The sequence below is a fragment of the Salvelinus fontinalis genome, chromosome 33 (assembly GCF_029448725.1).
Source record: "Salvelinus fontinalis isolate EN_2023a chromosome 33, ASM2944872v1, whole genome shotgun sequence".
NCBI classification, from domain to species: domain Eukaryota; kingdom Metazoa; phylum Chordata; class Actinopteri; order Salmoniformes; family Salmonidae; genus Salvelinus; species Salvelinus fontinalis.
In genome coordinates this window covers 16017408-16030037 of record NC_074697.1, presented here as the reverse complement: position 1 = coordinate 16030037, position 12630 = coordinate 16017408, and the positions used below count along the sequence as shown (strand labels likewise).

Sequence of the window (12630 nt, the reverse complement as noted above, 5' to 3'; positions counted from 1 at the left end):
TCTATCAGCATCTACACCCATCAACCCTCCATGTCCTCTATCAGCATCTACCCTCCATGTTCTCTATCAGCATCTACACCCATCTACCCTCCATGTTCTCTATCAGCATCTACACCAATTTACCCTCCATGTTCTCTATCAGCATCTACCCTCCATGTTCTCTATCAGCATCTACACCCATCTACCCTCCATGTTCTCTATCAGCATCTACCCTCCATGTTCTCTATCAGCATCTACACCCATCTACCCTCCATGTCCTCTATCAGCGTCTACACCCATCTACCCTCCATGTCCTCTATCAGCGTCTACACCCATCTACCCTCCATGTCCTCTATCAGCGTCTACACCCATCTACCCTCCATGTTCTCTATCAGCATCTACCCTCCATGTTCTCTATCAGCATCTACACCCATCTACCCTCCATGTCCTCTATCAGCATCTACACCCATTTACCCTCCATGTTCTCTATCAGCATCTACACCCATCTACCCTCCATGTTCTCTATCAGCATCTACCCTCCATGTTCTCTATCAGCATCTACACCCATCTACCCTCCATGTTCTCTATCAGCATCTACACCCATCTACCCTCCATGTCCTCTATCAGCATCTACCCTCCATGTTCTCTATCAGCATCTACACCCATCTACCCTCCATGTTCTCTATCAGCATCTACACCCATCTACCCTCCATGTCCTCTATCAGCATCTACCCTCCATGTTCTCTATCAGCATCTACACCCATCTACCCTCCATGTCCTCTATCAGCATCTACCCTCCATGTTCTCTATCAGCATCTACACCCATCTACCCTCCATGTTCTCTATCAGCATCTACACCCATCTACCCTCCATGTCCTCTATCAGCATCTACCCTCCATGTTCTCTATCAGCATCTACACCCATCTACCCTCCATGTTCTCTATCAGCGTCTACACCCATCTACCCTCCATGTTCTCTATCAGCATCTACACCCATCTACCCTCCATGTCCTCTATCAGCATCTACACCCATCTACCCTCCATGTCCTCTATCAGCGTCTACACCCATTTACCCTCCATGTTCTCTATCAGCATCTACCCTCCATGTTCTCTATCAGCATCTACACCCATCTACCCTCCATGTTCTCTATCAGCAACTACACCCATTTACCCTCCATGTCCTCTATCAGCATCTACACCCATTTACCCTCCATGTTCTCTATCAGCATCTACCCTCCATGTTCTCTATCAGCATCTACACCCATCTACCCTCCATGTTCTCTATCAGCATCTACACCCATCTACCCTCCATGTTCTCTATCAGCATCTACACCCATCAACCCTCCATGTTCTCTATCAGCATCTACACCCATCTACCCTCCATGTTCTCTATCAGCATCTACACCCATCTACCCTCCATGTTCTCTATCAGCATCTACACCCATCTACCCTCCATGTTCTCTATCAGCATCTACACCCAGATCACATAGCTGTCTGTAATCTTGATGCCTAACTCTTAACTTAATCCTAACTCTTAACTTAATCCTAACCTGAACTAAGCCTGACCTTCCCCTCGTCCTGCCACAGCTCAGACACGAGATTCTGTTGAGTTTGGGGTTCTGTGTTTGAATGACGTCTGCAGTTCCCTTTTCACGCCAACGTGTTGCTTGGTTGGTTTCTCTTCAAGGAAAGTACCTAATTCTGTCGCTCTCTTTGTTTTGTAACCAAACTGTTGAACAGAGGAGCACCAGTCCCAACTCTCTGATCCCAATGAAAGTACACCTGAACAATATGAAATGCATAACTGTGCTGCTTCTATCAACCAAAAAGCATTTTTTAAAGTCTGCTAATTAATGTCCCCTAATTTGGGGTCTGTTTCTCTCGTTTCTCTCCCAGGTCTGAACAGAACCAGTACCTTCTCCTGTGAGGCACACAACCGTAAAGGAGTGGCTACATCAGGTTCTGGGACCATCACAGTCCTGCCATCCCGGCCCCAGAGAGTCAGGGCTGTAGAAGTCACCAACTCTAGCCTGCTCCTCTCCTGGGAACCTAGCTTTGGAGGAGTCTATCCTATAACTCACTGCACCATACAGGTAACTACCCATAACCCATTGCACCCATAAAGGTAACTACCCATAACCCATTGCATCCATACAGGTTATTACCCATAACCCATTGCATCCATACAGGTTATTACCCATAACCCATTGCATCCATACAGGTAACTACCCATAACCCATTGCATCCATACAGGTAACTACCCATAACCCATTGCATCCATACAGGTTATTACCCATAACCCGTTGCACCATACAGGTAACTGTATGGATGCTCTTCCAAGACGGCGTAGCAGTGTAGACGTCTTTGTCCTGTCGTGTCCCGTGTCCCTTGTATATATCTTTTTACATATTTTTCTTCGCATATCTTTTAAAAATACTTTCTTAAACCTCAACTTCTAAATACTCTCCTGCAACCCGCCTCACCCAATGTGGCGTGGATCTGCTTTTTTCTAAAGTATTTCTATTTACTTCTGATCTGGAATCCATCTACTGAAGATAGCCAGCTAACTGCCTACCAGCTATCAGTTAGCAAACCATTGCTAGCGGTCATCAGCTAACCTTTAGCTCGGAAAGCTCTCGCTAGTTCGAACAACGTGACTAAAACCAGAGCATAACGGACCTATTTCTCTCCATATCCCCGGATTCCTACCGCAAACTCTGAACATTTTCATCTGGATCTTCGCAACTAGCTAACCACAATCCCGGGTGACCACTCCTGGCTAGCGTATCCATCCCGGAGCAGGCACCGGAGCAGGCACCAATTAGCCTGAAGCTAATTGGCTAGGGCTCCTGTGCTACCACTGAAGCCCACTCCTGGGCTACAAGACCCGGACCCATTTACTGCCGGTACGGAGCACGGAACCCCGCCTATCCTCTACGACTGGAATACCGACATAATCTGCCCGGGGACTCCAACAGGCCCCTCAGGCGTGACGCCCGCTGAAGGCCCATTCTGCTAACCTACTAGGCCTGTTAGCTACCTAGAGCTACCTGGAACCCTACTAATTCCACGACTGGTCTATCGACGTCACCGCACGAAGAGGCAAAAACAGACTTCCCCCCCATCGCGACGTCCTCCCCATCGCGACGTCCCCCAAAGGCTAACTTGCCTGCCCCGGCCTGCTAACTGCTAGCTTATCTTGCAGCTAGCGCAGCTAGGAAGCTAGCACCAGTTAGCAAACACAATTCTACAATTCACAACCTCTCTTTCGCCATCGCTATCCGGCTTGGATTCTCTGTCGACACGACCACGTCTGGTTTGCAGACGTGCCCTCAACCGGTGCCCTCAACCGGCCTCCGTCTGAGCAGACCCCCTCCGTCTGAGCAGACCACCCCCCCGGGCTACTAACTTTAAACGCGTGCTAGCTTAGCGGAGGCCTCACTACTCCATCTACGGCTGCCCCCTGGACACTATGATCACTTGGCTACATAGCTGATGCCTGCTTGACTGTCCATTAATTCACGGTACTCCATTCTGTTTATTTGTGTTTTATCTGTCGGCTCTGTGCCATAACTCAGGATCTGTGTGTAGTTAATCCGACCCTCTCTGCCCAGTCGTCGCCATTTTTACCTTCTGTTGCTGTGTTAGCTGACTAGCTGCTGTTATTTCACCTGCTGTTTTAGCTAGCTCTCCCAATCATGACCTGCAATCACTTTATGCCTTATTGTATGTCTCTCTCTAATATCAATATGCCTTACATACTGTTGTTCAGGCTAGTTATCATTGTTTTGGTTTGCAATGGACCCCGTAGTTCCACTCTCCGTACCTCTGATACCTCCTTTGTCCCACCCCCCACACATGCGGTGACCTCACCCATTGAGACCAGCATGTCCAGAGATAGAACCTCTCTTATCATCACCCAGTGCCTGGGCTTGCCTCCGGTGTACCCGTGCCCCACCATACCCTGGTCTGCACATTATGCCCAGAATCTATTCTACCACGCCCATAAATCTGCTCCTTTTATTCCTTGTCCCCAACGCTCTAGGCGACCAGTTTTGATAGCCTTTAGCCGCACCCTCATTCTACTACTCCTCTGTTCCTCGGGTGATGTGGAGGTAAACCCAGGCCCTGCATGTCCCCAGTCACCCTCATTTGTTGACTTCTGTGATCGAAAAAGCCTTGGCCTCATGCATGTCAACATCAGAAGCCTCCTCCCCAAGTTTGCCTTACTCACCGCTTTAGCACACTCTGCCAACCCTGATGTCCTTGCCGTGTCTGAATCCTGGCTTAGGAAGGCCACCAAAAACTATGAGATTTCCATACCCAACTATAACACTTTCCGTCAAGATAGAACTGCCAAAGGGGGAGGAGTTGCAATCTACTGCAGAGATAGCCTGCAAAGTTCTGTCATACTTTCCAAGTCTATGCCCAAACAGTTCGAACTTCTAATTTTAAAAATTAATCTCTCCAGAAATAAGTCTCTCACTGTTGCCGCCTGCTACCGACCCCCCTCAGCTCCCAGCTGTGCCCTGGACACCATCTGTGAATTGATCGCTCCCCATCTAGCTTCAGAGTTTGTTCTGTTAGGTGACCTAAACTGGGATATGCTTAACACCCCGGCAGTCCTACAATCTAAGCTTGATGCCCTCAATCTCACACAAATCATCAAGGAACCCACCAGGTACAACCCTAAATCCGTAAACATGGGCACCCTAATAGACATTATCCTGACCAACTTGCCCTCCAAATACACCTCTGCTGTCTTCAATCAAGATCTCAGCGATCACTGCCTCATTGCCTGTATCCGCCACGGGTCCACGGTCAAACGACCACCCCTCATCACTGTCAAACGCTCCCTGAAACACTTCTGCGAGCAGGCCTTTCTAATCGACCTGGCCCGGGTACCCTGGAAGGATATTGACCTCATCCCGTCAATTGAGGATGCCTGGTCATTCTTTAAAAGTTACTTCCTCACCATATTAGACAAGCATGCTCCGTTCAAAAAATGCAGAACCAAGAACAGATATAGCCCTTGGTTCACTCCAGACCTGACTGCCCTCGACCAGCACAAAAACATCCTGTGGCGAACTGAAATAGCATCGAAGAGCCCCCGTGATATGCAACTGTTCAGGGAAGTCAGGAACCAATACACGCAGTCAGTCAGGAAAGCAAAGGCCAGCTTTTTCAAGCAGAAATTTGCATCCTGTAGCTCTAACTCCAAAAAGTTCTGGGATACTGTAAAGTCCATGGAAAACAAGAGCACATCCTCCCAGCTGCCCACTGCACTGAGGCTAGATAACACGGTCACCACTGATAAGTCCGTGATAATCGAAAACTTCAACAAACATTTCTCAATGGCTGGCCATGCCTTCCACCTGGCGACTCCAACCTTGGCCAACAGCCCCGCCCCCCCCGCTGCTACTCGCCCAAGCCTCCCCAGCTTCTCCTTTACCCATATCCAGATAGCAGATGTTCTGAAAGAGCTGGAAAACCTGGACCCATACAAATCAGCTGGGCTTGACAATCTGGGCCCCCTATTTCTGAAACTGTCCGCTGCCATTGTCGCACCCCCTATTACCAGCCTGTTCAACCTCTCCTTCGTATCATCTGAGATCCCCAAGGATTGGAAAGCTGCCGCTGTCATCCCCCTCTTCAAAGGGGGAGACACCCTGGACCCAAACTGTTACAGACCTATATCCATCCTGCCCTGCCTAGCTAAGGTCTTCGAAAGCCAAGTCAACAAACAGATCACTGACCATCTCGAATCCCACCGTACCTTCTCCGCTGTGCAATCCGGTTTCCGAGCCGGTCACGGGTGCACCTCAGCCACGCTCAAGGTACTAAACGATATCATAACCGCCATCGATAAAAGACATTACTGTGCAGCCGTCTTCATCGACCTGGCCAAGGCTTTCGACTCTGTCAATCACCATATTCTTATCGGCAGACTCAATAGCCTCGGTTTTTCTAATGACTGCCTTGCCTGGTTCACCAACTACTTTGCAGACAGAGTTCAGTGTGTCAAATCGGAGGGCATGTTGTCCGGTCCTCTGGCAGTCTCTATGGGGGTACCACAGGGTTCAATTCTCGGGCCGACTCTTTTCTCTGTATACATCAATGATGTTGCTCTTGCTGCGGGCGATTCCCTCATCCACCTCTACGCAGACGATACCATTCTGTATACTTCCGGCCCTTCCCTGGACACTGTGCTATCTAACCTCCAAACGAGCTTCAATGCCATACAACACTCCTTCCGTGGCCTCCAACTGCTCTTAAACGCTAGTAAAACCAAATGCATGCTTTTCAACCGTTCGATGCCTGCACCCGCACGCCCGACTAGCATCACCACCCTGGACGGTTCCGACCTAGAATATGTGGACATCTATAAGTACCTAGGTGTCTGGCTAGACTGCAAACTCTCCTTCCAGACTCATATCAAACATCTCCAATCCAAAATCAAATCTAGAGTCGGCTTTCTATTCCGGAACAAAGCCTCCTTCACTCACGCCGCCAAACTTACCCTAGTAAAACTGACTATCCTACCGATCCTCGACTTCGGCGATGTCATCTACAAAATAGCCTCCAATACTCTACTCAGCAAACTGGATGCAGTTTATCACAGTGCCATCCGTTTTGTTACTAAAGCACCTTATACGACCCACCACTGCGACCTGTATGCCCTAGTCGGCTGGCCCTCCCTACATGTTCGTCGTCAGACCCACTGGCTCCAGGTCATCTACAAGGCTATGCTAGGCAAAGTGCCGCATTATCTCAGTTCACTGGTCACGATGGCTACACCCACCCGTAGCACGCGCTCCAGCAGGTGTATCTCACTGATCATCCCTAAAGCCAAAACCTCATTTGGACGCCTTTCCTTCCAGTTCTCTGCTGCCTGCGACTGGAACGAATTGCAAAAATCTCTGAAGTTGGAGACTTTTATCTCCCTCAACAACTTTAAAAATCTGCTATCCGAGCAGCTAACCGATCGCTGCAGCTGTACATAGTCCATCTGTAAACTACCCACCCAATTTACCTACCTCACCCCCATACTGCTTTTATTTATTTTACTTCTCTGCACTTTTGCACACCAGTATCTCTTCTTGCACATGATCATCTGATGATTTATCACTCCAGTGTTAATCTGCTAAATTGTAATTACTCGATTTATTGCCTACCTCCTCATGCCTTTTGCACACATTGTATATAGATTCTCTTTTTTCTACCATGTTATTGACTTGTCTATTGTTTACTCCATGTGTAACTCTGTGTTGTTGTCTGTTCACACTGCTATGCTTTATCTTGGCCAGGTCGCAGTTGCAAATGAGAACTTGTTCTCAACTAGCCTACCTGGTTAAATAAAGGTGAAATAAAAAATAAAAATAAAACTACCCATAACCCATTGCATCCATACAGGTTACTACCCATAACCCATTGCATCCATACAGGTAACTACCCATAACCCATTGCATCCATACAGGTTACTACCCATAACCCATTGCATCCATACAGGTAACTACCCATAACCCATTGCATCCATACAGGTTACTACCCATAACCCATTGCATCCATACAGGTTACTACCCATAACCCATTGCACCATACAGGTTACTACCCATAACCCATTGCATCCATACAGGTTATTACCCATAACCCATTGCACCATACAGGTTATTACCCATAACCCATTGCATCCATACAGGTAACTACCCATAACCCATTGCATCCATACAGGTAACTACCCATAACCCATTGCATCCATACAGGTAACTACCCATAACCCATTGCATCCATACAGGTTATTACCCATAACCCATTGCATCCATACAGGTTATTACCCATAACCCATTGCATCCATGCAGGTTATTACCCATAACCCATTGCATCCATACAGGTTATTACCCATAACCCATTGCACCATACAGGTAACTACCCATAACCCATTGCATCCATACATGTTATTACCCATAACCCATTGCATCCATACATGTTATTACCCATAACCCATTGCACCATACAGGTAACTACCCATAACCCATTGCATCCCTACAGGTTATTACCCATAACCCATTGCATCCACACAGGTTATTACCCATAACCCGTTGCACCATACAGGTTATTACCCATAACCCATTGCACCATACAGGTTATTACCCATAACCCTTTGCACCATACAGGTTATTACCCATAACCCATTGCATCCATACAGGTTATTACCCATAATCCATTGCATACATACAGGTTATTACCCATAACCCGTTGCACCATACAGGGTATTACCCATAACCCATTGCACCATACAGGTTATTACCCATAACCCATTGCATCCATACAGGTTATTACCCATAACCCGTTGCACCATACCGGTTATTACCCATAACCCATTGCATCCATACAGGTAATTACCCATAACCCGTTGCACCATACAGGTTATTACCCATAACCCATTGCATCCATACAGGTTATTACCCATAACCCGTTGCACCACACAGGTTATTACCCATAACCCATTGCATCCATACAGGTTATTACCCATAACCCATTGCATCCATACAGGTTATTACCCATAACCCATTGCATCCATACAGGTTATTACCCATAACCCAGATAAGACAGGACAGGGAAATTCCATTTTGCAGAAATATGAAAACTGTAAAAATAGAAAAAATTAAGTAACCGCTATAACTTTTACTTTTAAATTGAAACACACTTTGCAGTGCGGTTGACAAAACTGTGCAGAGTGCAGATGTCCCTTTAGTTTGAGCTCCCTGTCAATAAACACATCAATCTGCTAATATGTCTGTAGTCTGTCTGTAGTCTGTCTGTAGTCTGTCAGTAGTCTGTCTGTAGTCTGTCAGTAGTCTGTCTGTAGTCGGTTAGTAGTCTGCTAGTAGTCTGTCTGTAGTCTGTCTTTAGTCTGTCTGTAGTCTGTCTGTAGTCTGTCCGTAGTCTGTCTGTAGTCTGTCTGTAGTCTGTCGGTAGTCTGTCGGTAGTCTGTCTGTGGTCTGTTAGTAGTCTGTCTGTGGTCTGTCAGTAGTCTGTATGTAGTCTGTCTGTAGTCGGTTAGTAGTCTGTCTGTAGTCTGTCTGTAGTCTGTTGGTGGTCTGTCTGTAGTCTGTCTGTAGTCTGTTAGTAGTCTGTTAGTAGTCTGTCTGTAGTCTGTCAGTAGTCTGTTAGTAGTTTGTCTGTAGTCTGCTAGTAGTCTGTCTATAGTCTGTCTTTAGTCTGTCTGTAGTCTGTCTGTAGTCTGTCCGTAGTCTGTCTGTAGTCTGTCGGTAGTCTGTCGGTAGTCTGTCTGTATTCTGTTAGTAGTCTGTCTGTGGTCTGTCAGTAGTCTGTATGTAGTCTGTCTGTAATCGGTTAGTAGTCTGTCTGTAGTCTGTCTGTAGTCTGTTGGTGGTCTGTCTGTAGTCTGTCTGTAGTCTGTTAGTAGTCTGTTAGTAGTCTGTCTGTAGTCTGTTAGTAGTCTGTCTGTAGTCTGTCAGTAGTCTGTTAGTAGTTTGTCTGTAGTCTGTTAGTAGTCTGTTAGTAGTTTGTCTGTAGTCTGTTAGTAGTCTGTCTGTAGTCTGTCTGTAGTCTGTTAGTAGTCTGTTAGTAGTCTGTCAGTAGTCTGTCTGTGGTCTGTCTGTGGTCTGCCTGTGATCTGTCTGTGGTCTGTCTGTAGTCTGTTAGTAGTCTGTTAGTAGTCTTTCTGGTCTGTTAGTAGTCTGTCTGTAGTCTGTCAGTAGTCTGTATGTAGTCTGTCAGTAGTCTGTTAGTAGTCTGTCTGTAGTCTGTCAGTAGTCTGTTAGTAGTCTGTTAGTAGTCTGTCAGTAGTCTGTTAGTAGTCAGTCTGTAGTATGTCTGTAATTTGACTGTGGAATGTCAGTAGTCTGTCTGTAGTCTGTCTGTAGTCTGTTAGTAGTCTGTTAGTAGTCTGTCTGTAGTCTGTTAGTAGTCTGTTAGTAGCCTGTCTGTAGCCTGTCTGTAGTCTGTTAGTAGTCTGTCTGTAGTCTGTCTGTAGTCTGTCTGTGGTCTGTCTGTAGTCTGTTAGTAGTCTGTTAGTAGTCTGTCTGTGGTCTGTTAGTAGTCTGTTAGTAGTCTGTCAGTAGTCTGTTAGTAGTCAGTCTGTCGTATGTCTGTAATTTGACTGTGGAATGTCAGTAGTCTGTCTGTAGTCTGTCTGTAGTCTGTTAGTAGTCTGTCTGTAGTCTGTTATTTAGTCTGTTAGTAGTCTGTCTGTAGTCTGTTAGTAGTCTGTCTGTAGTCTGTCTGTAGTCTGTCTGTGGTCTGTCAGTAGTCTGTCAGTAGTCTGTCTGTGGTCTGTTAATAGTCTGTCTGTAGTCTATCAGTAGTCTGTATGTAGTCTGTCTGTAGTCTGTCTGTAGTCTGTTAGTAGTCTGTTAGTAGTCTGTCAGTAGTCTGTCTGTAGACTGTCAGTAGTCTCTATGTAGTCTGTCAGTGGTTTATCTGTAGTCTGTCTGTAGACTGTCAGTAGTCTCTATGTAGTCTGTCAGTGGTTTATCTGTAGTCTGTATGTAGACTGTCAGTGGTTTATCTGTAGTCTGTATGTAGACTGTCAGTAGTCTGTATGTAGACTGTCAGTGGTTTATCTGTATTCTGTTTGTAGACTGTCAGTAGTATGTATGTAGACTGTCAGTGGTTTATCTGTAGTCTGTATGTAGACTGTCAGTAGTCTCTATGTAGTCTGTCAGTGGTTTATCTGTAGTCTGTATGTAGGCTGTCAGTAGTCTGTATGTAGACTGTCAGTGGTTTATCTGTAGTCTGTATGTAGACTGTCAGTAGTCTGTATGTAGACTGTCAGTGGTTTATCTGTAGTCTGTATGTAGACTGCCAGTAGTCTGTATGTAGACCATCGTAGTCTGTCAATAGTCTGTCTATATTTTGTATGTCAGCAGTATTTTTGTAGTCTGTATGTAGTCTGACAGTAGTCATCTATAGTCTGTCAGTATATGTCTGTAGACTGTCAGTAGTCTGTATGTAGTCTGACAGTAGTCATCTATAGTCTGTCAGTATATGTCTGTAGACTGTCAGTAGTCTGTATGTAGTCTTTCAGTAGACATCTATAGTCTGTCAGTATATGTCTGTAGACTGTCAGTAGTCTGTCTGTAGTCTGTCTGTAGTCTGTCAGTAGTCTGTCAGTAGTCTGTCAGTAGTCTGTCAGTAGTCTTTCAGTAGTCTGTCAGTAGTCTTTCAGTAGACGTCTGAGTCCTGGTGACCATGTCCGTGTTCAACTGACTTCAAAGAGAAAAGAGCCTGCTTTTCTTCCTCTAACTCGACTTCCAACTCCCTCCCTCCCTCCACCCTCCCTCCCTAACTCCCTCCACCCTCCCTCCACCCTCCCTCCCTAACTCCCTCCCTCCTCCCTCCCTAACTCCCTTCCTCCTCCCTCCCTAACTCTCTCCACCCTCCCTCCCTAACTACCTCCACCCTCCCTCCCTCCCTCCCTCCCTCCCTCCCTCCCTCCCTCCCTAACTCCCTCCACCCTCCCTCTCTCGCTCCTCCCTCCATTCCGTCATGTAGCAGTGGTATCAGATTTCACTGGGAAAGTGGCCTCCTGGACTAATTTCGTGTAGCTCCCTCCCTCCCTCCCTCCCCTGTCCTACTGTTCAAAGGCCATTATAGTGGAGGACCATTCTCTCCTGTTGCAGTAGTAGAGAGCAGAATAGAACAGAGCACCACCCCTAAATGTCTGGTTCTAATAAAAACAACTCTTGCTGCACCCCTCTGCCTGCACCCCATGCTACCCCATGCCCCCCCCCCCCCCCCCCCCCCCCACCACCACCACCACCTCCAGGCCCGTATCCCCCTTGGCTTACAGTCAAGGGGCTTACAGCCAAGGGGCCGGCTACGGAGGAATGGGGAGAAATATGAATTTAACGGTTGAAAAGGCTACAGTGCTGGAGGAATTAAAGATTTTATTGTAGTAGGAATGGAGCGAGAGTGAGCGAGAAACTGACTGGAATAGATACAAAAATAAGAAAGACAGAAAGAGACCAGAGCCGGCCAGAGGAAAGAGACCAGAGCCAGCCAGAGGAAAGAGACCAGAGACGGCCAGAGGACAGAGACCAGAGTCAGCCAGAGGACAGAGACCAGAGCCAGCCAGAGGACAGAGACCAGAGCCAGCCAGAGGACAGAGACCAGAGTCAGCCAGAGGACAGAGACCAGAGACGGCCAGAGGACAGAGACCAGAGTCAGCCAGAGGAAAGAGACCAGAGTCAGCCAGAGGACAGAGACCAGAGACGGCCAGAGGACAGAGACCAGAGTCAGCCAGAGGAAAGAGACCAGAGTCAGCCAGAGGACAGAGACCAGAGACCAGAGTCAGCCAGAGGAAAGAGACCAGAGTCAGCCAGAGGACAGAGACCAGAGCCAGCCAGAGGACAGAGACCAGAGACCAGAGTCAGCCAGAGGAAAGAGACCAGAGACGGCCAGAGGACAGAGACCAGAGCCAGCCAGAGGACAGAGACCAGAGTCAGCCAGAGGACAGAGACCAGAGCCAGCCAGAGGACAGAGACCAGAGACCAGAGTCAGCCAGAGGAAAGAGACCAGAGACGGCCAGAGGACAGAGACCAGAGACGGCCAGAGGACAGAGACCAGAGTCAGCCAGAGGACAGAGACCAGAGTCAGCCAGAGGACAGAGACCAGAGTCAGCCAG

At 47.4% G+C, this 12630-nt stretch overlaps 1 protein-coding gene across 2 annotated transcripts in view; it reads left to right on the top strand.

The window, feature by feature from the left end:
* Positions 1 to 12630, top strand: part of LOC129831759 (tyrosine-protein kinase receptor UFO) — a 130997-nt gene that overhangs the window by 32092 nt on the left and 86275 nt on the right. For both annotated transcript variants that reach the window (XR_008755809.1, XM_055895182.1), the window contains exon 5: positions 1875 to 2071. Coding sequence is in view for 1 of the 2 variants with exons in the window: in XM_055895182.1 (XP_055751157.1) it covers positions 1875 to 2071 (197 nt within the window). In the remaining variant the exon portion in view is untranslated. The remainder of the gene's footprint in view (positions 1 to 1874; positions 2072 to 12630) is intronic.